The 22,464-nt window shown below is 50.6% G+C and overlaps 3 protein-coding genes and 1 long non-coding RNA gene across 16 annotated transcripts in view; 2 read left to right on the forward strand and 2 right to left on the reverse strand.

The window, feature by feature from the left end:
• Window positions 1-109: 109 nt before the first annotated feature.
• On the reverse strand, window positions 110-1,572 carry LOC149915404 (uncharacterized). Its single transcript, XM_090121336.1, has 2 exons — window positions 1,505-1,572; window positions 110-1,406 (listed from the first exon to the last, which is right to left on the reverse strand). The coding sequence occupies exon 2, from the start codon at window positions 1,363-1,365 to the stop codon at window positions 508-510; it is 858 nt and encodes a 285-aa protein (XP_089977462.1). The 5' UTR covers window positions 1,366-1,406; window positions 1,505-1,572; the 3' UTR covers window positions 110-507.
• A 323-nt stretch (window positions 1,573-1,895) lies between these two features.
• LOC149915405 (uncharacterized) lies at window positions 1,896-8,050 on the forward strand. The gene is made up of 2 exons (XR_016458837.1): window positions 1,896-2,028; window positions 4,639-8,050. It is a non-coding gene; the product is annotated as an uncharacterized LOC149915405 (long non-coding RNA).
• Window positions 8,051-8,371: 321 nt separating this feature from the next.
• LOC149915406 (uncharacterized) lies at window positions 8,372-11,025 on the reverse strand. Of its 2 annotated transcripts, XM_090121263.1 has the most exons (4): window positions 10,147-11,025; window positions 9,974-10,048; window positions 9,652-9,890; window positions 8,372-9,553 (listed from the first exon to the last, which is right to left on the reverse strand). In XM_090121263.1, exons 1-4 carry the CDS (start codon window positions 10,766-10,768, stop codon window positions 9,512-9,514), a joined length of 978 nt encoding a protein of 325 aa, XP_089977389.1. In that variant the 5' UTR covers window positions 10,769-11,025; the 3' UTR covers window positions 8,372-9,511. The 2 variants fall into 2 exon arrangements, with proteins under 2 accessions (XP_089977389.1, XP_089977388.1); XM_090121262.1 differs by having other exon boundaries at window positions 8,372-9,890.
• Window positions 10,048-22,464, forward strand: part of LOC149915407 (RANBP2-like and GRIP domain-containing protein 8) — a 30,053-nt gene continuing 17,636 nt past the window's right edge. For 2 of the 12 annotated variants that reach the window (XM_090121260.1, XM_090121261.1), the window contains exons 1-10: window positions 12,076-13,041; window positions 14,079-14,182; window positions 15,864-16,095; window positions 16,477-17,543; window positions 18,051-18,141; window positions 18,308-18,515; window positions 19,824-20,002; window positions 21,121-21,308; window positions 21,947-22,084; window positions 22,171-22,317. In XM_090121260.1, coding sequence (XP_089977386.1) covers window positions 21,270-21,308; window positions 21,947-22,084; window positions 22,171-22,317 — 324 coding nt within the window. In that variant the 5' untranslated portion in view covers window positions 12,076-13,041; window positions 14,079-14,182; window positions 15,864-16,095; ... (3 more) ...; window positions 19,824-20,002; window positions 21,121-21,269. Of the gene's footprint in view, window positions 10,176-12,075; window positions 13,042-13,625; window positions 13,690-14,078; window positions 14,850-15,863; window positions 16,096-16,476; window positions 17,544-18,050; window positions 18,142-18,307; window positions 18,516-19,823; window positions 20,030-20,146; window positions 20,323-21,120; window positions 21,309-21,946; window positions 22,085-22,170; window positions 22,318-22,464 lie in introns of those variants that run through there. The other 10 variants (XM_090121251.1, XM_090121254.1, XM_090121255.1 and 7 more) reach the window with 10 other exon arrangements.

Genomic DNA, 22,464 nt, shown 5'->3' on the forward strand with positions numbered 1-22,464 from the left:
AATTCCCACCCCCATCCATTCCCTCCCCCCAGCCATTCCCACCCGCAATTCCCACCCGCAATCATCCCTCCCCCCCCCCCATTCCCACTCGCAATTCCCACCCCCAACCCTTCCCCAGCCCCAGCCATTCCCACCCCCCAACCATTTCCCACCCCCCAAGCAACATTTCCCAGCCCAAAGCTTTGACAGTCCAACACTTTTGCGGTCCATCAGCTTCAGAGTCCCACATTGCCCCAGTCCAAGACGCCGCTTGTGGACAGCGCAGTTTTGGAAGGGTAGGGCTGGGGCCGGTGCTGGTGCTCCTGGAACGCTGCCGCTGCTCTCTGGGTGTCGTGGGGGCCAGCGAGGAGCCCAGGGCTACAGGGAGCCATATTCATCGGCTATGGCCACGTCTCCTGCTGCACCAAGTTGTGCCCATCACACCCCAACAGTGGCCCGAGCGGGAGTGTGCCAAGAAACCAGCCTGAGTGCTCCTGCTGGCCGCCGTGCTGCCACAGCCAGCTTTGCCTAGCGCCGATGTTTGTGGCCTGGAACATCCTGGCAGCGCGGCAGCTTCCTCTTTGCGGCTGGGATGCTGCCAGCGTGCTGCTTGTGCCCGGTGCTCTTGCGTTTGGTGGTGGTGCAGGCGGGCGTTGGGCACCTGGGTGGCTCGGTGCTGTCCCCGTGGTGCTTGTCTGCCAGCCGGCAGGAGATGCATCCGGGTGGCAGTGCGAGGCGCGTGAGAACCACGCGGGGCTGTTCCTGCTGCGCCTCTTCCAGGAGCCGTCCAGTTTGCGGCAAAGGAGGCACGGGGCGCTTGGCTGTCTCAGTGCCATCCCCCTGGTGTTTGGCCGCCACCCGGCAGGAGATGCATCCGGGGGGCAGTGCGAGGCGGGTGAGAATCACCCGGGGCTGCCTCCGCTGCATGTCTGCCATCAGGTGTGCCGTGCAGGGCGACGGTGGTGCTGGGGCAGCCCGTGGGTTTGGCAGTGCGAGGCGGGTGAGAATCACCCGGGGCTGCCTCCGCTGCATCTCTGCCATCAGGTGTGCCGTGCAGGGCGACGGTGGTGCTGGGGCAGCCCGTGGGTTTGGCAGTGCGAGGTGGGTGAGAATCACCCGGGGCTGCCTCCGCTGCACCTCTGCCATCAGGTGTGCCGTGCAGGGCGACGGTGGTGCTGGGGCAGCCATGGGGGTCGGCACGGGCAGCTCCGGGGATGCTGTCTTCTGCCGGAGCGAGTTGGTGCGGAGCCCAGATTCAGCATCTGTCTCGTTGCTGAGCTCCCGGCTGGCCCTGGGGGAGTCAGGCAGCTCTGCGTTGGAAGAGCAGGAGTCGAAGCTGCTGGAGACATCTGAGCTCAGTTGCTCCGTGGCTGTGATGCACTGCATCAGCTCTTCACTTTTGCAGCTGTCCGGAGCACTCGCTGCTTCTGGAAAAGCAGAACATCCCCCAGAACAATGATGGCAGCCTTCCCACGCCAGCTCGGTGTGGACACGGACCCGCCATCTCTGCAGACCACAAACTCACCATCAATGCAGGTGAGCAAATGGTCAATTTCCACATCGTCGGCAAGACTGTTGGTCCTGGGTCTCTCTTCTGGAAAAGGGAAGAAGTCCCCAGTGGGGCAATGCCAGCTTTCCCACGGCCACTCAGCGCAGACAGGCCTCCATCAGCTGTGGTGCTCCCAAACTCACCGTTGTTGATCCACGTGAGCAGGTCATCCATGTCTGCGGTGTCGTCCAGGAGGCCTGTGTTGGCCGTCACTTCTGGAAAAGGAAGAAAATCCCCAGTGGGGCAAAGCCAGCTTTCCCGAACACCCCCCCGCCAGTTGTGCTGCCCCCAAACTCACCCTCGTTGATCCACGTGAGGAGCTCATCGATGTCGTCCGCGATGTCCTCCGGGGTGTCTGCGCTCGTTGTCACTGCTGGAAAAGCAAGAACATCCCCGGTGGAGCAATGCCAGCTTTCCCACAGCCAGCCGGTGCGGACAGCGTGCCGCCCGCTCCGCAGCCCCTGAACTCACCGCCTGGTTCCAGCGTGGCAGCGCTGCAGGTGAGCGGAGCCGTGGCGGGATGGGGGCACACGTCGGTGGGCGCAGGGTGCCCCCGGTCCTCCGAGAGCACCACGTCATCTTGGAAGGGCTCCATCGGCGGCTCCCAGGTGTCAGGCAGGGTGCAGGGCACGGGGAGCACCTGCTGCTGCAGGGAGGGTACCTGCAAAAGAACGGGGGGGGGGGGCCGGGGCGGGCGGGGGCCTGCGGCAGGCAGGTGCCTGCGGGCTGCGGGGGCTCCCCGCGGAGGAGCACGGCCCCAGGCCACAGCCCCATGGGCTGCTGGGGCAGCAGCGTCCCTGCCAGCAGGGGATGTCCCGAGCAGGGAGCAGGGGCGGTGGGGGGAGCCACAGCTGGGTGCAGCCCCCCAGGTAGGAGCAGCAGCACCGGTAAGTGCAGCCCCGCAGCTGGGGTCAGGCCCCCAGGTGGCAGCTGAGCCGGGGTTGGGGGCAGCCCCCCAGGTGGGAGCTGTGCTGCCTGTCCCCAGACACCTGGTCCCCCAGGCCAGACAGAGGCCTGAGGTGCCAGGTAGGTGGCAGTGGGGACAGGGGAGGGTTGGGGTGGTACCGGCATCGGTCCGCGGACGGTGGGCTGCATCCAGGCGGGGTCCGGTGGCGGCACAGTCGCATCAGCGAAAATGGCGTCGGGTGTCAGAGGCACCGTCAGCGCTCGTCGAGGGAATCTCTCTGTGGGGAAATGCCAGAAGGGGCGCTGGGCTGAGAGCCGGGGCACTGGGGTGAGATCCGGGTGGGAGGAGTGGGATCTGGTGTGCTGGGGTGCGATCTGGGGTCACAGGGGTGAGATCTGGGGCCCTGGGGTGAGATCTGGGGGCACAGGGGTGAGATCTGGGGTCAAAGGGGTGAGATCTGGGGCCCTGGGGTGAGATCTGGGGCATTGGGGTCAGATGGAGTGTCAGAGCAGGGGGAGCCTGCTGCCTTACCTGCCATGACAGCTGGAGAGTGGCAGTTGGGGGAGCCCCTCCCCCCAGGGGGGTTCCGTGACCGTTGGGGTCAGCCCCTTTCCCCCAGGCTTGCGATGGTTTGACTTTTCGTACCCAAACATCCTTCCCATGCCAGTTGTTTCCCATCCCGATGATCAGTGACCATCCCGATGGGCATTTGGCAGCCCAGTGCTCTTCCTTGCCAAGGGTCTGCCCGTCCCAGTGGGGATTTGCCATCCCTGCAGTGAGTTCTCACCCCAGGGATGGTTTCCCCTCCCGTCCAAGCGATTTCCAGTCGTCACCACCCAAGACTGTGTAAAGTGCCAGCATTAGTTACGAGTTCTTGAAAGTGGTAGCGGCCGTGGTAGGCCAGTTAGACCTATGGTAACAATGAAAAGGAGGGATTTCTGTGGGACAGCCCTGGTTTAGCTGAGAACAGTGCAGGAATGAGTCAGTGCCCGTGCAGCGTATGCCGAGCTTGTTACTGTGAACTGGTCCTTTGTGCCTCGAAGAACATCACTAACTTTAAACCGTGGACTTTTTCTCCTGGTTTTGGCTGTCTCTTGGGGGCATTGCTAGTGAGGACAGAAGAGACAGCATCGTCTTTTCTGCTCTTCCCTCTTCCGTGCTTCCCCTTTCTGCTCTCTTCCTCATCTACTCTTCAGCTCTTCTCCCTGAGTGTTATCCTCTTTTTGCTGCTCATCTGCTGTTCTTTCTTCCTTGTGTCCTGACTCCTTTCCTGCATCTGTACTCCTCTTCTGCTTTTCTTTCTTACCCGTATCCTCTCTTCTCCTCTTGTTCTCCTCATCCGCTCTTCTGACTTAACTGTTTCCTCTTTGCACATCTTGCGCTCTACGGTTCTTCTGTTCTGGCCACTCTCTGCTCTTCTACTTTACTGCTCTTTTCCTTCTCTGTCTTCTGTGCTCTCTTCCTCCCTTCTGTTCTTTTTCATTTCTGCACTTCTCACTGACCCGTGTCCTCTCTTCCCATCTTCTGTACTTCTGCCATACCCGTATTCTGTCCTCTTCAGCTCCTCTCCCTTTCTGCTTTTCTGCCTTAGCTGTCTTGGCTCATCTCCCTTTCTGCTCTTCTCCTCGTCTGCACGTCTTTCTTACCTTCATCCTCTCTTTTATTCTTCTGCTCTTCTCCTCGTCTGCTCGTCTTTCTTACCTTCATCCTCTCTTTTATTCTTCTGCTCTTCTTCTCTTCTGCTCATCTCCTCATTGCTTTGCTGTCTTGTATCCAATCTTTTTCTCTATTGCACTTTTCTTCTTCTGCACTTCTTCCCTCATCCTTTCTTCTTTTTCTTCTCTGCTGCTCTTCTTTATTTCAGTCTTGTCTGTACGTGCTCTTCCCCTGTTCTGCTCTTCTAGTGCTCTTGTCAGCATCCAGTCTCTGCACCGCAACTCTGTGTTGGACTTTATCTTGGGGTGGAGGAAGGTCGTAGGGCCTAGATTTGTAGAAGAAAACCCAGAAGGTGATGAAGAAGAGCCCTGAGGAACCAGGAGCACAAAGGCAGCGTGTTTCTCCGAAGGCCACAGCGTGAGCACGTGTTCCCTTTGGAGGACTCTTTTGTACCTCTCCAGGAACTGCTTTGGAATGGAGAATTTTCTGGAGTTGTTTCCAGTTGTTGCTTGGATGAGCTGAGGCTTTTCTCCTTGTATCTTTGCAGGAAAGCAGAGCGGAGAGAACGTCTGTGGTGAGATGCTCAGGTGGAGTTGCCTTCCATGCACCAACAGCCTGTTTGTGTCCACGTGATGCACGGTGAAGGGAAGGCTGCTGTTCTGTGAGTAAGCCTGGCAAATGGAATGATGGTTCTGGCCTTTTTGTCAAGTGTGTGAGGAGAGGTCTTTGGACAGGCTGTTCTTTTGTTGTTTTGTTGTTGTTGTTGTTGTTGTTGTTTTTCAGGGGAAATGCTATTTCAGTTGTTAGTTACAGTGGTTGGTTGGTGCTTGTTTGAAAAATGTTGTTCATCTAGAGAAGCAGTGTCTCGCACCAGAGAAGTGAGAAATCTCCTGTACATCCTGTCTTCTCCACGAGCCTTCCGTGTAGAGACATTTAGTGCCTCTAAATGCCTGTAGAAATGGTGGGGGGATAAATGGGGAAGAGCTGAGGTGCAGTTTCTGTGCGTGCTCTGTACACGGAGCAGGCGTCACCTAGTGAGAGCTAGGGGCCCTTTGCAGCGTTGTGGATTTGTTTTCCTTGCTTGTTGGAGCGTGATGCTTTTGTAGGTGCTGTGTGCATTGTAAGTAACTGTGAACTGTGCTGAGACAACAGGTGTCCTAGAGGGAGCCCCTCTGCAGGCTTTTTGTTTGGGCAGTTTTCTTCCCTCTGGGGATTAAAAGGGACTTGAAAAACTCACAAGTACACCTTGCTACTGCTCCAGCCCATCAAGTGGAGATGATGCCTTTCCTCCCATTGGGGCAGGGAGGAAAGTAGCTGAGAAGCTTGTCTGCCAGCGTGAAGTAGCAGGTTCGGAAGATGGTAACAGGCACGGTAGGCCAGTTAGCAAGATGTTAGAATCCTAGAATCGCCAAGGTTGGAAGAGACCTATGAGATCATCAGTCCAACCATCCAACTATCATCAGTAGCTCTCACTAATCCATGTCCCTCAACACAACGTCTAACCGTTCCTTGAACACCTGCAGGGTGGGTGACTCCACCACCTCTCTGGGCAGCCCTTTGCAGTGCCCGACCACACTTTTGGAAATGCACTATTTCCTACCATCCAGCTTGAGTCTGCCCTGGCACAAATTGAGGCCATTCCCTCCAGTCCTATTGCTAGTTAACGATGTTAGTTAGCAATGAGAGAGCGTTAACAACGAAAGTGACTTATGTGTGTGGGGCAGCCCTGACTTGGCTGACAGGAGTGGAACATTGTAGACGCCGTAGACGGCGGGAAGCTTGTTCCTGTGAAACGGTCCCTTGTGCTCCAGGAATCTCTCTGACTTTCTATCATGGCCTCTTCCTCCTGGTTTTCAGCGTGCTCAGAGGCATTGGTAATGAAGAGAGAACAGACGTCTTTGTAGGCCCTGGAATGGAAGGTGCTTGAGAAGCAAAGGCAGGCAGGTGTGTGCAAAGCAAAGGCTGGTGTGTGCTTGCAGAGCAAAGGGAAGCATGTGCACGCATCGAAAGCGAAGGCGGGCAGGTGCTTGTGAGGCAAAGGCAGGTATGGGTGTGCTTGCTTGCTTAGGAAAGGCACGCAGGTGCATGCTTGCATAGCAAAGGCAGGCAGGTGCGTATGATGGAACGGCAGGTAGATGGATGCATGCTTGCTTCGAAAAGGCAGGCAGGTGCATGGCTGTGAAGCAAAGGCAGGCAGATGGGTTCTTGCAAAGCAGTGGCAGGCAGGCAGGTGATTGCTTGTGAAGCGAAGGCCGGGAGGTGGTTGCTTGGTTAGCAGTGGCAGGCAGGTGTGTGCTTGCAGAGCAGTCTCTAGCCAACTGAGGGGATGTTCTCAGGTTTTGTTGCTGTTTAATGACTCTTTTTTTTTCCCTGTTCTTCTTTACTGCCTTCACTGTCCCCGTCTCTCCCAGAAGCTGCTCTTCTGGCAGCCGCCGCGTGGGCTCGTTAGATGCCCTGAGTGTTTGGAAGAGAGCAGTTTTGTTGAGGGCTGTTGGTGGAATTTCTGTTGCCAGGAGCGCACGGACAGAGAAAGAAGCGTTGTGCAGGCGGGGCAAAAGGAGTGCTGGGGGTCCTGGGAGCAGCAGTGAGGGAAGGTGTTTGAGCTAGTGCCGTTCCACTGGAACGTCCCTTTGGTTTTCTACTTCTGAGAGTACTGGAACTGGTTGCAAAAGATGTGACTTTAAGCGAGGGTGCAGAGCAGATTTAAGCTTTACAGGCGGCTGTGCCAGAGCGTGAAGCATCATCAGCAGGCATGGGTAGCACCAGCTTGAAACATCAGGGGAAGCAGTTAGCTTCCTCAGAGCCCCCAAGTGGAGTGCCAAGGTGATGAGATGAAGCAGCACTGAGGGTGGTTTTCCAGGATCTGTGTCTTCTAGGGCTCAGGGCCAGAGCTGTCACTGGGGTTGCTTTCACTGGACACCCGCCACCCCTCCTCAGGACCCATGGTGAGCGTGTGGGTGACAAACGTGTCACTGAGTGAGAGCATCACGGTGGGAATGCGTGGAACGTAGCGCCCAGGGGAGAGACAGGCAGCACGGGGAGGGGGCGTGGGGGGAGAAGGTCAGCCCCAAGGAGAAAGTCTCCCCCGATGGAAAAAAGGGCTTGTTGAATGCCTTGGGTGAGATGTTGGAGAAGAGGAAATCAGTGAGGTTAGTTAAAATGTGCCACCTGGGTTCTGTTTGAGCCCCCTCCAACCCCACAAGTGCCGTCCAAAGCTCTCCGGTGCCGCCTGGTGCTCTTTGCAGTTCCCCAGTAAGGTCCCATTGCCTCTCGGCGTTGTCTGGACTCTCCTTGTGCAAACTCAGTGCCCCCCAGTGCTGCCTGGAGCCACCCCAGTGCTGTGTGCGGCCCTCGCTAGCCTCCCAGTGCCCCGCAGTGGACCTCCCAGTGCCACCAGTACTGCCCAGTGCCCCCAGTTCAACACCCCCATTGCTCAGTATGTGACCGACTACTTCCCCAGGAACAAAACAAGGCAGCAGAGATGATGACAGCAGCGATTGTGCTAGAGATGTTCAGTGTGGAGGAGCTGCAGCTCTTGGCTCCCTGCGGCCACCCCAACATCCCCAGAGGTGGGCACGGAGGCCTGGGGGGGCTTTGGTGCTGCATGAACGACTGCAGGCAGAGCTGTAGCAAAGCGAATGCAAACCATTTAATAGTTAAATGTACAAAAGAGTAAATAAATGACAATATTCCCAACCATTTCCCACCCTAACAATAGTTTCTGATCCCACCCCCTAAAATTCCCACCCTCTAATCAGTTTCCCACCCCCCGATCAATTTCTCACCCCCCCGCTCCCTCCCACCAACAGTTTCCTCCCCCTCCAAAAAACTTCCCAGCCCCCCCAATTCCCACCCCAGTAATTCTTTCCTCCCACTTCCAACGATTTTGGAGTGTAACATTGTAGCAGAGTACAATTTCTCACTCAGAATTGCCACCCCACAAAATTCCCTCCCCCTCCCCACATCCCCAATGCCAGCAGTTACAGAGTACAAGAATTTTTGATGCCAGCCATCTCCCACCGCAGCCAGTTCTCACCCCAGTCATTTCCCACCCCAACAATATCACAGTACAGCCATTTCATTTGCCACTCCAAAAAGATCCCACCGCCCCAAGAATGCCCACCCCCAACCATTTCCCACCCCAAGAATTCCCACCCGCAATTCCCACCCCCATCCATTCCCTCCCCCCAGCCATTCCCACCCGCAATTCCCACCCGCAATCATCCCTCCCCCCCCCCCCCATTCCCACTCGCAATTCCCACCCCCAACCCTTCCCCAGCCCCAGCCATTCCCACCCCCCAACCATTTCCCACCCCCCAAGCAACATTTCCCAGCCCAAAGCTTTGACAGTCCAACACTTTTGCGGTCCATCAGCTTCAGAGTCCCACATTGCCCCAGTCCAAGACGCCGCTTGTGGACAGCGCAGTTTTGGAAGGGTAGGGCTGGGGCCGGTGCTGGTGCTCCTGGAACGCTGCCGCTGCTCTCTGGGTGTCGTGGGGGCCAGCGAGGAGCCCAGGGCTACAGGGAGCCATATTCATCGGCTACGGCCACGTCTCCTGCTGCACCAAGTGGTGCCCATCACACCCCAACAGTGGCCCGAGCGGGAGTGTGCCAAGAAACCAGCCTGAGTGCTCCTGCTGGCCGCCGTGCTGCCACAGCCAGCTTTGCCTAGTGCCGATGTTTGTGGCCTGGAACATCCTGGCAGCGCGGCAGCTTCCTCTTTGCGGCTGGGATGCTGCCAGCGTGCTGCTTGTGCCCGGTGCTCTTGCGTTTGGTGGTGGTGCAGGCGGGCGTTGGGCACCTGGGTGGCTCGGTGGTGTCCCCGTGGTGCTTGTCTGCCAGCCGGCAGGAGATGCATCCGGGTGGCAGTGCGAGGCGCGTGAGAACCACGCGGGGCTGTTCCTGCTGCGCCTCTTCCAGGAGCCGTCCAGTTTGCGGCAAAGGAGGCACGGGGCGCTTGGCTGTCTCAGTGCCATCCCCCTGGTGTTTGGCCGCCACCCGGCAGGAGATGCATCCGGGGGGCAGTGCGAGGCGGGTGAGAATCACCCGGGGCTGCCTCCGCTGCATCTCTGCCATCAGGTGTGCCGTGCAGGGCGACGGTGGTGCTGGGGCAGCCCGTGGGTTTGGCAGTGCGAGGCGGGTGAGAATCACCCGGGGCTGCCTCCGCTGCACCTCTGCCATCAGGTGTGCCGTGCAGGGCGCCGGAGGTGCTGGGGCAGCCATGGGGGTCGGCACGGGCAGCTCCGGGGATGCTGTCTTCTGCCGGAGCGAGTTGGTGCGGAGCCCAGATTCAGCATCTGTCTCGTTGCTGAGCTCCCGGCTGGCCCTGGGGGAGTCAGGCAGCTCTGCGTTGGAAGAGCAGGAGTCGAAGCTGCTGGAGACATCTGAGCTCAGTTGCTCCGTGGCTGTGATGCACTGCATCAGCTCTTCACTTTTGCAGCTGTCCGGAGCACTCGCTGCTTCTGGAAAAGCAGAACATCCCCCAGAACAATGATGGCAGCCTTCCCACGCCAGCTCGGTGTGGACACGGACCCGCCATCTCTGCAGACCACAAACTCACCATCAATGCAGGTGAGCAAATGGTCAATTTCCACATCGTCGGCAAGACTGTTGGTCCTGGGTCTCTCTTCTGGAAAAGGGAAGAAATCCCCAGTGGGGCAATGCCAGCTTTCCCACGGCCACTCAGCGCAGACAGGCCTCCATCAGCTGTGCTGCTCCCAAACTCACCGTTGTTGATCCACGTGAGCAGGTCATCCATGTCTGCGGTGTCGTCCAGGAGGCCTGTGTTGGCCGTCACTTCTGGAAAAGGAAGAAAATCCCCAGTGGGGCAAAGCCAGCTTTCCCGAACACCCCCCCGCCAGTTGTGCTGCCCCCAAACTCACCCTCGTTGATCCACGTGAGGAGCTCATCGATGTCGTCCGCGATGTCCTCCGGGGTGTCTGCGCTCGTTGTCACTGCTGGAAAAGCAAGAACATCCCCGGTGGAGCAATGCCAGCTTTCCCACAGCCAGCCGGTGCGGACAGCGTGCCGCCCGCTCCACAGCCCCTGAACTCACCGCCTGGTTCCAGCGTGGCAGCGCTGCAGGTGAGCGGAGCCGTGGCGGGATGGGGGCACACGTCGGTGGGCGCAGGGTGCCCCCGGTCCTCCGAGAGCACCACGGCATCTTGGAAGGGCTCCATCGGCGGCTCCCAGGTGTCAGGCAGGGTGCAGGGCACGGGGAGCACCTGCTGCTGCAGGGAGGGTACCTGCAAAAGAACGGGGGGGGGGCCGGGGCGGGCGGGGGCCTGCGGCAGGCAGGTGCCTGCGGGCTGCGGGGGCTCCCCGCGGAGGAGCACGGCCCCAGGCCACAGCCCCATGGGCTGCTGGGGCAGCAGCGTCCCTGCCAGCAGGGGATGTCCCGAGCAGGGAGCAGGGGCGGTGGGGGGAGCCACAGCTGGGTGCAGCCCCCCAGGTAGGAGCAGCAGCACCGGTAAGTGCAGCCCCGCAGCTGGGGTCAGGCCCCCAGGTGGCAGCTGAGCCGGGGTTGGGGGCAGCCCCCCAGGTGGGAGCTGTGCTGCCTGTCCCCAGACACCTGGTCCCCCAGGCCAGACAGAGGCCTGAGGTGCCAGGTAGGTGGCAGTGGGGACAGGGGAGGGTTGGGGTGGTACCGGCATCGGTCCGCGGACGGTGGGCTGCATCCAGGCGGGGTCCGGTGGCGGCACAGTCGCATCAGCGAAAATGGCGTCGGGTGTCAGAGGCACCGTCAGCGCTCGTCGAGGGAATCTCTCTGTGGGGAAATGCCAGAAGGGGCGCTGGGCTGAGAGCCGGGGCACTGGGGTGAGATCCGGGTGAGAGGAGTGGGATCTGGTGTGCTGGGGTGCGATCTGGGGTCACGGGTGTGAGATCTGGGGCCCTGGGGTGAGATCTGGGGGCACAGGGGTGAGATCTGGGGTCAAAGGGGTGAGATCTGGGGCCCTGGGGTGAGATCTGGGGGCACAGGGGTGAGATCTGGGGCCCTGGAGTGCGATCTGGGGGCACAGGGGTGAGATCTGGGGTCAAAGGGGTGAGTCCTGGGGCCCTGGGGTGAGATCTGGGGTCAAAGGGGTGAGATCTGGGGCCCTGGGGTGAGATCTGGGGCATTGGGGTCAGATGGAGTGTCAGAGCAGGGGGAGCCTGCTGCCTTACCTGCCATGACAGCTGGAGAGTGGCAGTTGGGGGAGCCCCTCCCCCCAGGGGGGTTCCGTGACCGTTGGGGTCAGCCCCTTTCCCCCAGGCTTGCGATGGTTTGACTTTTCGTACCCAAACATCCTTCCCATGCCAGTTGTTTCCCATCCCGATGATCAGTGACCATCCCGATGGGCATTTGGCAGCCCAGTGCTCTTCCTTGCCAAGGGTCTGCCCGTCCCAGTGGGGATTTGCCATCCCTGCAGTGAGTTCTCACCCCAGGGATGGTTTCCCCTCCCGTCCAAGCGATTTCCAGTCGTCACCACCCAAGACTGTGTAAAGTGCCAGCATTAGTTACGAGTTCTTGGAAGTGGTAGCGGCCGTGGTAGGCCAGTTAGACCTATGGTAACAATGAAAAGGAGGGATTTCTGTGGGACAGCCCTGGTTTAGCTGAGAACAGTGCAGGAATGAGTCAGTGCCCGTGCAGCGTATGCCGAGCTTGTTACTGTGAACTGGTCCTTTGTGCCTCGAAGAACATCACTAACTTTAAACCGTGGACTTTTTCTCCTGGTTTTGGCTGTCTCTTGGGGGCATTGCTAGTGAGGACAGAAGAGACAGCATCGTCTTTTCTGCTCTTCCCTCTTCCGTGCTTCCCCTTTCTGCTCTCTTCCTCATCTACTCTTCAGCTCTTCTCCCTGAGTGTTATCCTCTTTTTGCTGCTCATCTGCTGTTCTTTCTTCCTTGTGTCCTGACTCCTTTCCTGCATCTGTACTCCTCTTCTGCTTTTCTTTCTTACCCGTATCCTCTCTTCTCCTCTTGTTCTCCTCATCCGCTCTTCTGACTTAACTGTTTCCTCTTTGCACATCTTGCGCTCTACGGTTCTTCTGTTCTGGCCACTCTCTGCTCTTCTACTTTACTGCTCTTTTCCTTCTCTGTCTTCTGTGCTCTCTTCCTCCCTTCTGTTCTTTTTCATTTCTGCACTTCTCACTGACCCGTGTCCTCTCTTCCCATCTTCTGTACTTCTGCCATACCCGTATTCTGTCCTCTTCAGCTCCTCTCCCTTTCTGCTTTTCTGCTTTAGCTGTCTTGGCTCATCTCCCTTTCTGCTCTTCTCCTCGTCTGCACGTCTTTCTTACCTTCATCCTCTCTTTTATTCTTCTGCTCTTCTCCTCGTCTGCTCGTCTTTCTTACCTTCATCCTCTCTTTTATTCTTCTGCTCTTCTTCTCTTCTGCTCATCTCCTCATTGCTTTGCTGTCTTGTATCCAATCTTTTTCTCTATTGCACTTTTCTTCTTCTGCACTTCTTCCCTCATCCTTTCTTCTTTTTCTTCTCTGCTGCTCTTCTTTATTTCAGTCTTGTCTGTACGTGCTCTTCCCCTGTTCTGCTCTTCTAGTGCTCTTGTCAGCATCCAGTCTCTGCACCGCAACTCTGTGTTGGACTTTATCTTGGGGTGGAGGAAGGTCGTAGGGCCTAGATTTGTAGAAGAAAACCCAGAAGGTGATGAAGAAGAGCCCTGAGGAACCAGGAGCACAAAGGCAGCGTGTTTCTCCGAAGGCCACAGCGTGAGCACGTGTTCCCTTTGGAGGACTCTTTTGTACCTCTCCAGGAACTGCTTTGGAATGGAGAATTTTCTGGAGTTGTTTCCAGTTGTTGCTTGGATGAGCTGAGGCTTTTCTCCTTGTATCTTTGCAGGAAAGCAGAGCGGAGAGAACGTCTGTGGTGAGATGCTCAGGTGGAGTTGCCTTCCATCCACCAACAGCCTGTTTGTGTCCACGTGATGCACGGTGAAGGGAAGGCTGCTGTTCTGTGAGTAAGCCTGGCAAATGGAATGATGGTTCTGGCCTTTTTGTCAAGTGTGTGAGGAGAGGTCTTTGGACAGGCTGTTCTTTTGTTGTTTTGTTGTTGTTGTTGTTGTTGTTGTTTTTCAGGGGAAATGCTATTTCAGTTGTTAGTTACAGTGGTTGGTTGGTGCTTGTTTGAAAAATGTTGTTCATCTAGAGAAGCAGTGTCTCGCACCAGAGAAGTGAGAAATCTCCTGTACATCCTGTCTTCTCCACGAGCCTTCCGTGTAGAGACATTTAGTGCCTCTAAATGCCTGTAGAAATGGTGGGGGGATAAATGGGGAAGAGCTGAGGTGCAGTTTCTGTGCGTGCTCTGTACACGGAGCAGGCGTCACCTAGTGAGAGCTAGGGGCCCTTTGCAGCGTTGTGGATTTGTTTTCCTTGCTTGTTGGAGCGTGATGCTTTTGTAGGTGCTGTGTGCATTGTAAGTAACTGTGAACTGTGCTGAGACAACAGGTGTCCTAGAGGGAGCCCCAAAGTCCTTAGTTGAGTGAGGGCCTTTTTTCCCTGTCTCTCAGTTTTTTTTTCTTCCTCTTTTCTTTCTGTTAGTGTGACATAGCTGGCCCATGAGATAATTCACTGGGAGTTGTGCCTTCTTGCAAAGCTGTGGCAGGTGGGTGCATGCACTTCACTGCTAGTATGACAAAGCTGAAGATGCCTGAGCTGTGTGAGAGCTTTGAGAATTGGATGGAGAGTTCTTGACCAAGGAAGAGCCCTGTGGTCCTAGCCCCCTGTGGAGAGGCTGGGATTACTGACGGGAGCGAGGATTCTTTGAGTGATCTGAATGGTCTAAGAAGGGAGGTGACAGGTTTAGGGTTCCTTTGCAGTGCTCTGCCCAGGCTGTGACACTGCTGGGGTTTTATTTTGAGTCACTCTGAATACAAAAGGAGACAAATGGTATTTTGTGCAGCCTGAAACCCTGCAACTCTGCTGTAGGGGCTCCAGCCCAGAGTAGGTGCCCTGTCTCCATGACTGCTGACCACGCTCTTCCCTTCTCCACAGTGACCACGGCCAGCCCCTGAAGCCCCAGTCATGAAGACCCTGTACGTCATGCCCAATGGCCATCTGTCTGTGCTGCCCATGTCTGTGATGGGTGATGGAAAGAGGTTGGGAAAATTGTCATTTTTCTTTTTCAATGCTTTCTACGTTAAATGATGAAATGTTTAGTGTTCACTTTGCTACACCTCTGCCTGCAGTCATTCATGCAGCACCAAAGCCCCTGTACAGTGCATTCCTTAAACCCAGAGTAGAAAATGTGTTATTTGTGGGCAAATTGTATGATGTACATTTTTTATTGCTAAATCTGTCTATGATGTACTTAAAAAATGATTATTTTTTTGATAGAATTAGCTTCAGGTTTTAATTTATTTTTCCAGTCGATCCTTTCTTTTGTGTCCTGACTTGATCTGTCTGGTAGCTGCTGTGATAGTCTCACCATTGCCCTTTGGACTAAGGGTCTGTGTCTGCTGTGGAATTGCCTAGCAGGGATAATGGTAACCTAGTTGCAACTGGAAGACTAGACCAAAGGTGTTTTTCAGTGGCACTCTTTGTTTGTTACTGGTGGTGTTCTTGTTACAGAGGTAGACAGGGGCAGAGCAAATGAAGTGCTGAGTAGGCAAGTGAATGAATGTGAACTTCTCAGTCAAAATTCCTTCTATCAGGCTTTGGGCAGGGGGAGGATGTGTTGAAAAATCCTGGGTTGGGAAAAATACTGGGTTGAGAAAGCTGCCAGGCTGCTCCCTGGGAATGCTGCTGCTCTCTTGAAGGTTGAAGGTAAATTCCAGCTTCTCATGTCATCTAGTCATCTCAATATTTCCTTGGCTAGATTATTTTAGAATCAGGAATCTTAAATCAATTACACATTAATTTCTTTGCTGCCTGCTGTTTTTTTCTAGCTTGCATGAAAATTACAGTTCTGGGCTTTCACATGCATTTTAAGGTTTATCTGTTCAAAAATGTGGGGAAATTGTTAGTAATAATATCTAAGAAGTTGAGCTTAGATAGGCAATACCTGATGTGTCTCTTGTGACTAAGCTCCTTTTTAGTTTTTTGAGTTTAAAAATGAAGTGTGTGGGAAGTGCTGTCATTCTCAACTACTGTGTAAATGCTTTCAGTTATACAGTGTCACTTTGGCACTTAGTTTTATGTAGCACAGCAGCAATGACATTGAGGTTCTTAGGGGCTTCTGTTGGTTTTCTTTTGTTTTACTTGGACTAGTGTATGGTCAATAAGTATACAGATGCTATGTAGTATATAGAAGAGTTAGGCTGGTAAGGTTATCACGTTGAGAAAGATAATCAGAAATAAATGAAAAAAAGCTCACTGATATTGTAGGCTCGCAAGAAACTCCATGAGGAGCGATCTCCAGAGAGAGATCCTTCCTCAGTGGCAGTCAGCCCTTAAATGGGGTCTAGGAGAGGTGCAGCCGGGCTCCATCCCTTGTGGTCACACAACTGAATTGCCTTCACCTGCGCTCCCAGGGCTGACTCAGTGCTCACCTGAGGTGATCAATCAGAGGTTCAAACTGTGATTCAACAGTTCCCATACGGACTAGCTATTCTGTAACAAGGTGTGCTGTCACTGAATCAAACTGTCTGACAGTCTTAACTTAGCATCTACAAGAGGCACATTCTGAAGTTTTTTTCCCTGTTATCTTGTTTGTAAGATGTTGGAGTAATTTCATCAAGTCTGTAGTCTGTGTAGTGGAGGTGAGCAAACAGTGGTGATGTGGTTGTTGAAAAGACTGATGCAGAAAAAAATTAATTATGTTGCCTTCATGTTTAATAGGAGAAGTTACAAGAATATAAAGTTGAAGATGGCTGGAATGAGCTCTTTTATGTGACTCAAGCTGAATTCCATGCAAGACCTGATGACGTCTCTCTTAACATCAAACTTGGTTGCACTGTACCAGTCATGCAATAAATTGCAAGATGCTGTGCTCCATGTTCAGGAGGCAGAGAAGAAAATACCTCTGGAGACGAGCTTGGAATGGTGCTCCTGTGTCGTAAAGACACTTGAGGTATTTAATCATCTTTTGATTCTGTCATAATCTTCCGTATCCTCAAAACTGGTCACAGTCTCTCAGTTTCGTTCCACTGACAGCTATTGCTCAAATAATGTAACTCCTCCAAATGAAAGTCTACTGAAGCCAATTGTTTAATGGGGATTTTCTTCCTAAAGTTAAACCTTGTATATTTTCTAACTTCAAGTCTAAGCTAGATATAGTAGCTTCATCAAGGAGAGAACTGTTTGAAGAGTTCCTGGAACTTCACTGCTGAAAGATACATTAATGCCTCACCTGTGAAAGTGGGTTAGGTAGCAGTGTGTCCTGGAGAAGTAATGTCCTTGCCTTCACAGAAAGATGGTGGTTCCTCATCCTCTGATGAACTTTATTCTTTAGGAATACCTTGAATCAGCCCAGGACTTGGAATCTAATACAAGGAATTGGAGAGCTATCAAAAGCGGTCATCTGCTGGCGCATTCTAGCTTTATTAAAATGAAATTTGCTTCGGGAGATGTCCGTCAGTGCAAATCCAGAACGGAATGCTTTTTTCTTAGTCAGAGAACATCTAGCAGGTATCAGTTTCCCTGAGTAACCAGTTTGTGGACAGGAGAGGAGTTTCTTTGTACTAAGGTTCTTAGTAGGCTTGAAGCCCAAGCTATGTATTTGTCCAAGCTACAAGCCTTGGAGAAGACTTGGTGATATCCTGGGTCAGTTATCTTCTGTCTCTTCAGTAAGAGAACGTTGTTCTATACTTCAGCAGCTAATTCAGATTTCACAGACATTTGTGGATCAGCTTTGTCCTGATCAACTTAACAGAACCTGCAGTGAGATAATGAAGAATTGTAGGTCTGTAGTATAAAAGAGAAGCAGAAGGCCACTTTCAGTAAGAACATTCTCCTTCAGAAAAAAACGGTAGGGCCAGGTAAACCAACTGACTTCAAGGTATATCATCTGAGGCACAGCTGGCATAGTGCAAAACAATGTCTGTAGGAAACTCCTTGGTGAAGTTCTGTGTTCCATTCTTCCCGTTATGTTTTCTTTCATACTGACTTCTACTGACTTCCGTTGATTTCACTTCCATAAGTGAAGGTCAGTGCTTTGGGAACTTGAGGCTATTGTCCTGCTTTCTTGTGCAACTCAGGTTTAAACAACTGAGGTGGTGGCAGTTGAATCACCGAGTTGCTTGGTCCGCAGTTAAATAACACTGACCCAAAGCATGCAATGGCTTTTACCAGGACTTTGTTGAAAATGAGTTTTTTCTGCCTTCTAGCTTTGATCGTCTCCTTCACTCTGTGAAACAGTATGTGAGAGAAGCTGAGGAGCTGTCTCACACCGTCCTGGAAATGAAAGGACAGCTATACATGTATGCTGGGACGTTTCTGCTCAAACTGGCCCAGAACAGTGAGGTGCAGTGGAGCGATGCGTGTCAACTGGCAGCACTGTGTTATTTGAAAAGTTTCAACGTAAGTCACTTTTCACTTTCTGCCTGTAGTTAATGCAGTTCTTGACCACTCTTGCTGTACATGTGCGGAACACCCATATTCCAAAGATTAATTAGTGTTTGTAAGGCTCTCCCCTCACTAAGTCTTACTCTTCCACATGCCTTTAAAGGATGTGGACAGGAGCTAACTGAGTATCTCCCACATTCTTGTTCACAGACGGTCAGTAGAGCTTAGTCAGTCTTAATTCTTTGCCTTATGAAATACTACTAATTTTCCATTTTGTGCAACTGCTGGTGTTCGGAACTTTACTTTCTCTTGTGTGTGCTTACAGCTATTGGCAGTAGTTAAAATTACTCACTTTGTGTCTTCTTCATTGATATGTTGCAGAGTGCCTTCAGAATGAGTGTATATTTCTAAAGTTTTCTTATGCTAGAAATAAGAATATGTTTCCTAATGTTCAAGACTAAACTAAGTGATCTGCTTTTTGTTGTAAAGAAGCTGTGACAAATCCTCTCCTTTCTTCTCCAGGTTCTTAAACCAAAGTCAAAACTAATAAAAGGGGATCCTGCTGGAGAAGACAAGCTGGAAATGTTGGCTTGTGATCGAAAAAGCCAGTCTGGTAATCAGAATTAATCATTAAGAAAGTTCCATAAATCTCTTTTAATCTTATGAATAGTTACTTGAAGAGTTAAGTGGCTCGATTCCCAACCTTAAGTAGCAAGAGCAGCCCACTGTTGGGGTTGTCCTTCAGTGTTTTTATGTGAAATCCCATTTTTGTTTTCTAGGTCATATGTTGCTGAACTTAAGCCATGGCAAGGAAAATTTCTTGAAAGAGATTGGAATGTTTTGCCAACACAAGGGGTTTACTGACGTTGTTTGAAAGCCTCTTTGGGAGGGGGGCTTCTCAAGAGAGTTCTTTCCTTGGCGTAGATGAGACAAGCAGTGTCAGTACACGAGCACCAATGTAAGAAGAACTTAATAAATATGATAATGGTAAGAGGTGTTTCTTAAATTCAACTGAAGCACGACTGTTTCAGAGGAGCTTTTTTAACTCCTTCCTTTTGCAACGAAAGAGGTGGGGCTGTGACAGCTGTTCAGTGTATCAGTGCAAGGGGGTGATGTGCACGAAGCTTCCATTGATGCTTGTTGCTGAGAGGTGGTACTGTCACGCCTGCTTCTGAAGAATTTCTCATGCACTTCCTGCTTCCACAGTGCTGTCTTCTCGTCTGCTCTGATTCATTTTCACTTCAGCTGTCTGCTTAGCCTTTTGTGTCTGAACACTAGGAAGTGTTAATAGGAAGGCACATCTTGTAATGCAAGAATGCAGTTTCCAAGCATAAAAATGAAGTAACTCTAGGATGAATTGCTGAGACTTGATGATGAAGTCTGGCTTTGAAATTGAGTGAGAGAAGATTAGAATACTGGTAGTTTTCTACTTAGTTAGTTTTCAGAAATGTTTAGATTATTAAATCTAAAATGATCTAGCAGGATACAAAACAATAACTACAGCAACAACTATGGCCTTTTTTCTTGATAGATATAGCTAAAGAGAGATACGTGTAGGTATAAAGGAAAAAAGTTTATAGTTTTACAGTCTCTCCTAAGGGGTTTGTTTCTTTATATTATTTTGTAATGTGTATTTAAAAGCAAACTAACAAAAACGAAAACAAACAACAAAAAAAAAAAAACAGCACTCAAAGGCTTGTGCTTATTATACATGAGATAAAGATTTCCCCTGTTAGAGGAAAAGCAGTGTAAGTATATTTGCAGGAGTAAAAAACAAAACTGAATTCAAAACAGAAATTAAGCATTCAGGTTGTTTTCTTTGCTGAAAATGGTAGATCTCTTGAGCTTTACAGACTTAGAAAAACGGGAAGGATGTCTGTATAATACATCAGCTTAACCTGATACCTCAAAATGGAGAGGTTAATGTTTAAATTTTTTATGTGCTTCCTTGGAGATGTTCTCTCCATTTTTCGCCTTGACAGAAAGAGCAAATGTACCAATATGTTTGCCTTGTGCACTTCTGTGAAGTTGGTATTTCTCCTTTAAAAGTTACTTGTGTAAACAAAATAGATGGAGAAATCACTTGAAGAGTGTTACATCTGCTTTTCAAAAGGCTTAGTTCCAGCTTGTTAGACAAAGGCAAACAGGTGGGAAGAGGTTGCTAGGAAGCTCCTAGGATGGGAGAAATCTTCAGAGCTCCTTACTTCTCTTGGAATGAAACCCAGCTTTGATCAGACCCTAGCGTTCCTCCCTAGGACGTAGATACTAACTTACCACTGCTTTGTTTTTGCACAGGTGCTGTTCGAATGCACAACGGTAGTCTCCAGCACCTTGTGTGGCTTGGTTTGCAGTGGAACTCTGTGTCGGTGTTACCCCCAATGTGACAATTTTTAAAACAGCTTTTTCACTTGCCCCAAGAAACATCAAGACTTGAGACAGATGCTCCTGAATCCATTTGCCTGTTGGACCTTGAAGTCAGTACACTTTCGTACATCTTAAATGTATTTAAGTGCTATTTTCTCTTTTCTTATTTCTTTTCTTCTCCTTTTTTTTCCTTTCTTTTATTTCTTTTGGTATCTAATTTTTTGGTTGTTGTTTATTTATTTTCACAAAAACAGGTATTTCTACTCAGGATGGTATTCACTAGCAACTTAGAATTGCAAGAGAAATTTAATACTCGTAATGAAACACATCAGCCTCCTTTCTTACTGTTGCTGCTGTGCAAACAGTGCTATACTGAGAAGCAAACATCCTGGTGGGATGCTGTTCATATTCTTATGCAGAAAAAAACAACGTAAGAATTCTTCAGTTCGGAAATATTTGAAACAAGCCTTTAGACAGCTTCTGAATTGATTCCCATAGTTTGTGTAAAACTAGTTTGCTTTGTTGGGCTGTTTTGGACATGAATGTTTTGTTGCAGTAGGGGTTTGAGACCTACTGCATACAAGCTTTCTGTAAATGGGCTTAATGTTTCACGTACAGCATTTCTAAACTAGAGCTAGTTTAGAACCTACTAGCTATTTGTTTTAGTCAAACAAGTCACGTGAATAGAAGAAAAAGAGAAAATACTAACTGAGGACTGTTTCCTTTGATACTCAGACCAGAATGAGAGACAAAACTGAAGTTTCTTGCACAGCATGGATTAAGTTCTCTGCAAGCACTGCAAGCCTTCGGCCCGCCTTAATTATACACTGGGCAAGAAGCCTGCAAAATATAACAAGCTAAGATTATTTTTAAAGGTGTACAGTCCATTTTTTCTCTCCTTGTGTAAATTGAACACACAAAATAAACAAAATCAGATGAGAAGGTACTATTGAGAACTGCTGTTAACTTTGTCGGGTAAGTTAGTTTCTCTAGTCAACCTATCAGGTACACTCTCCCTCACTACCTCTTCACATTACAGTGAACTGTAGTGTTGTTTTCTGTCTTTATGTTACTTCAAATAACTCTAGAGAGAGACCTCCTGAAATTTATCACAAGTGTCAGAGAACAATTCTTGAATTTTTCAAGAAAACAACTACACCAGGAAAGAATAAGTGTTAGTAAGACTTGATTTGAATTTGTTGAGGTAGTTTCTATTTCTTTTCAACAGGGCACCAGCCTGAAAATTTTCTGTGATCAGAAGGAATACATTGGAAGAAGTGTCTACTACTGGAAGAAAATCCTGATTAGTTTGGAAACGATAAAAAGAACAAAAATATTCCTGAACCAACTGATCCTCTCTTCAAATGTTTCCATAATATGGACATTCAGGTGCAGATTGACCAATCTAAGATTGGAGTAAGGTTATATGTCTTTATACAAGCTTATGGTTGTGGTTTAACCTGGAAGATGGCTAAGCATGATGTCATCCTGCACGGAACACCCCTTTGGCCAGTTTAAGTCAGCTGTCCTAATTCTGTTCCCTCCCAGCTGCTTGGATTATTTGCTGAGAATGGCTTGGTTCTGTACAACATGCTTAGCAGGAACTATAAGCATTGGTGTGTTCTCAACATTGCTTTTCTCCTAGAACCAAAACATCGCATCATACCAGACACGCTGAAGAAAACAGTTCCCAGCTGAAAATAAGACACATTTACATTGGGGTTTTTGTTTTATTTATTTATTTATTTATTGTAGTAGTAGTTGGATTTTTTTTTTTTTTTTTTTTTTGCATTGTGCTAACAGTGAGCCTTGGTAGTATTAGAATGCATCTGATAAAGGGGGAAAAATATTTTCTGAGAACTTTTCTTAGATGTGAACCTGTATCTGCTTGGACAACACTGAACTCCCTTAGCACCAACTTTGTTGAAAAAGTATTTTCTTGTCTTAGAGGAAGATGAGTAATACCTGATTACTTCCTGGATGTTGGCATGCACTAGCTGTTCCAAGTATTCACGCATATGTTAGGTATGACTTGTCTTTGGCTTTGGTTGTAGGTCTTTCAGGTTGCAGCCTATGAAGAAGAGGCACGAATAGCATTTGCAGTGCTGGATGCAGTTGAAAGCAAAACTGATGATGCCTTCCTAGCATTTGAAGCTATCAAGAATGTGATTTCATACTGGAATCTTGCCAAGGTTGGTCCCTAACCTGCATTACCCCAAATGCTTTTTCGTTACTTGCATTCCAACTGATTCTTATTAATCCAAATGCTGTTGCTTAGCTTTGCCAAAGAAAGGCAGAGGAGATTGTGAATGGTGATGTTTTGCCAGAAGAACAAGGAGAACACAAAACCTATCTTCTTAAAAGAAAGCACTACCTAACGAAGATCATTGATGAGTTCTCCTCAGCTCTGTCAGTAGCTGACAAAGTAAGTAATTCTTGCTCAACATCTTGTTTGGAGAGATGCAGTGGTGTCGCTTACAGTTTCAAATTGAAACCATTTGCAGCCTTTGCTTTAAGGCAAGTGAAAACTTACTTGTTCCCCCAGACAAATAACTTGCCTAACTCCAGTGGG

The sequence above is a fragment of the Phasianus colchicus genome, chromosome 19 (genome assembly GCF_987193195.1).
Source record: "Phasianus colchicus chromosome 19, bPhaCol1.hap1.1, whole genome shotgun sequence".
NCBI lineage: Eukaryota > Metazoa > Chordata > Aves > Galliformes > Phasianidae > Phasianus > Phasianus colchicus.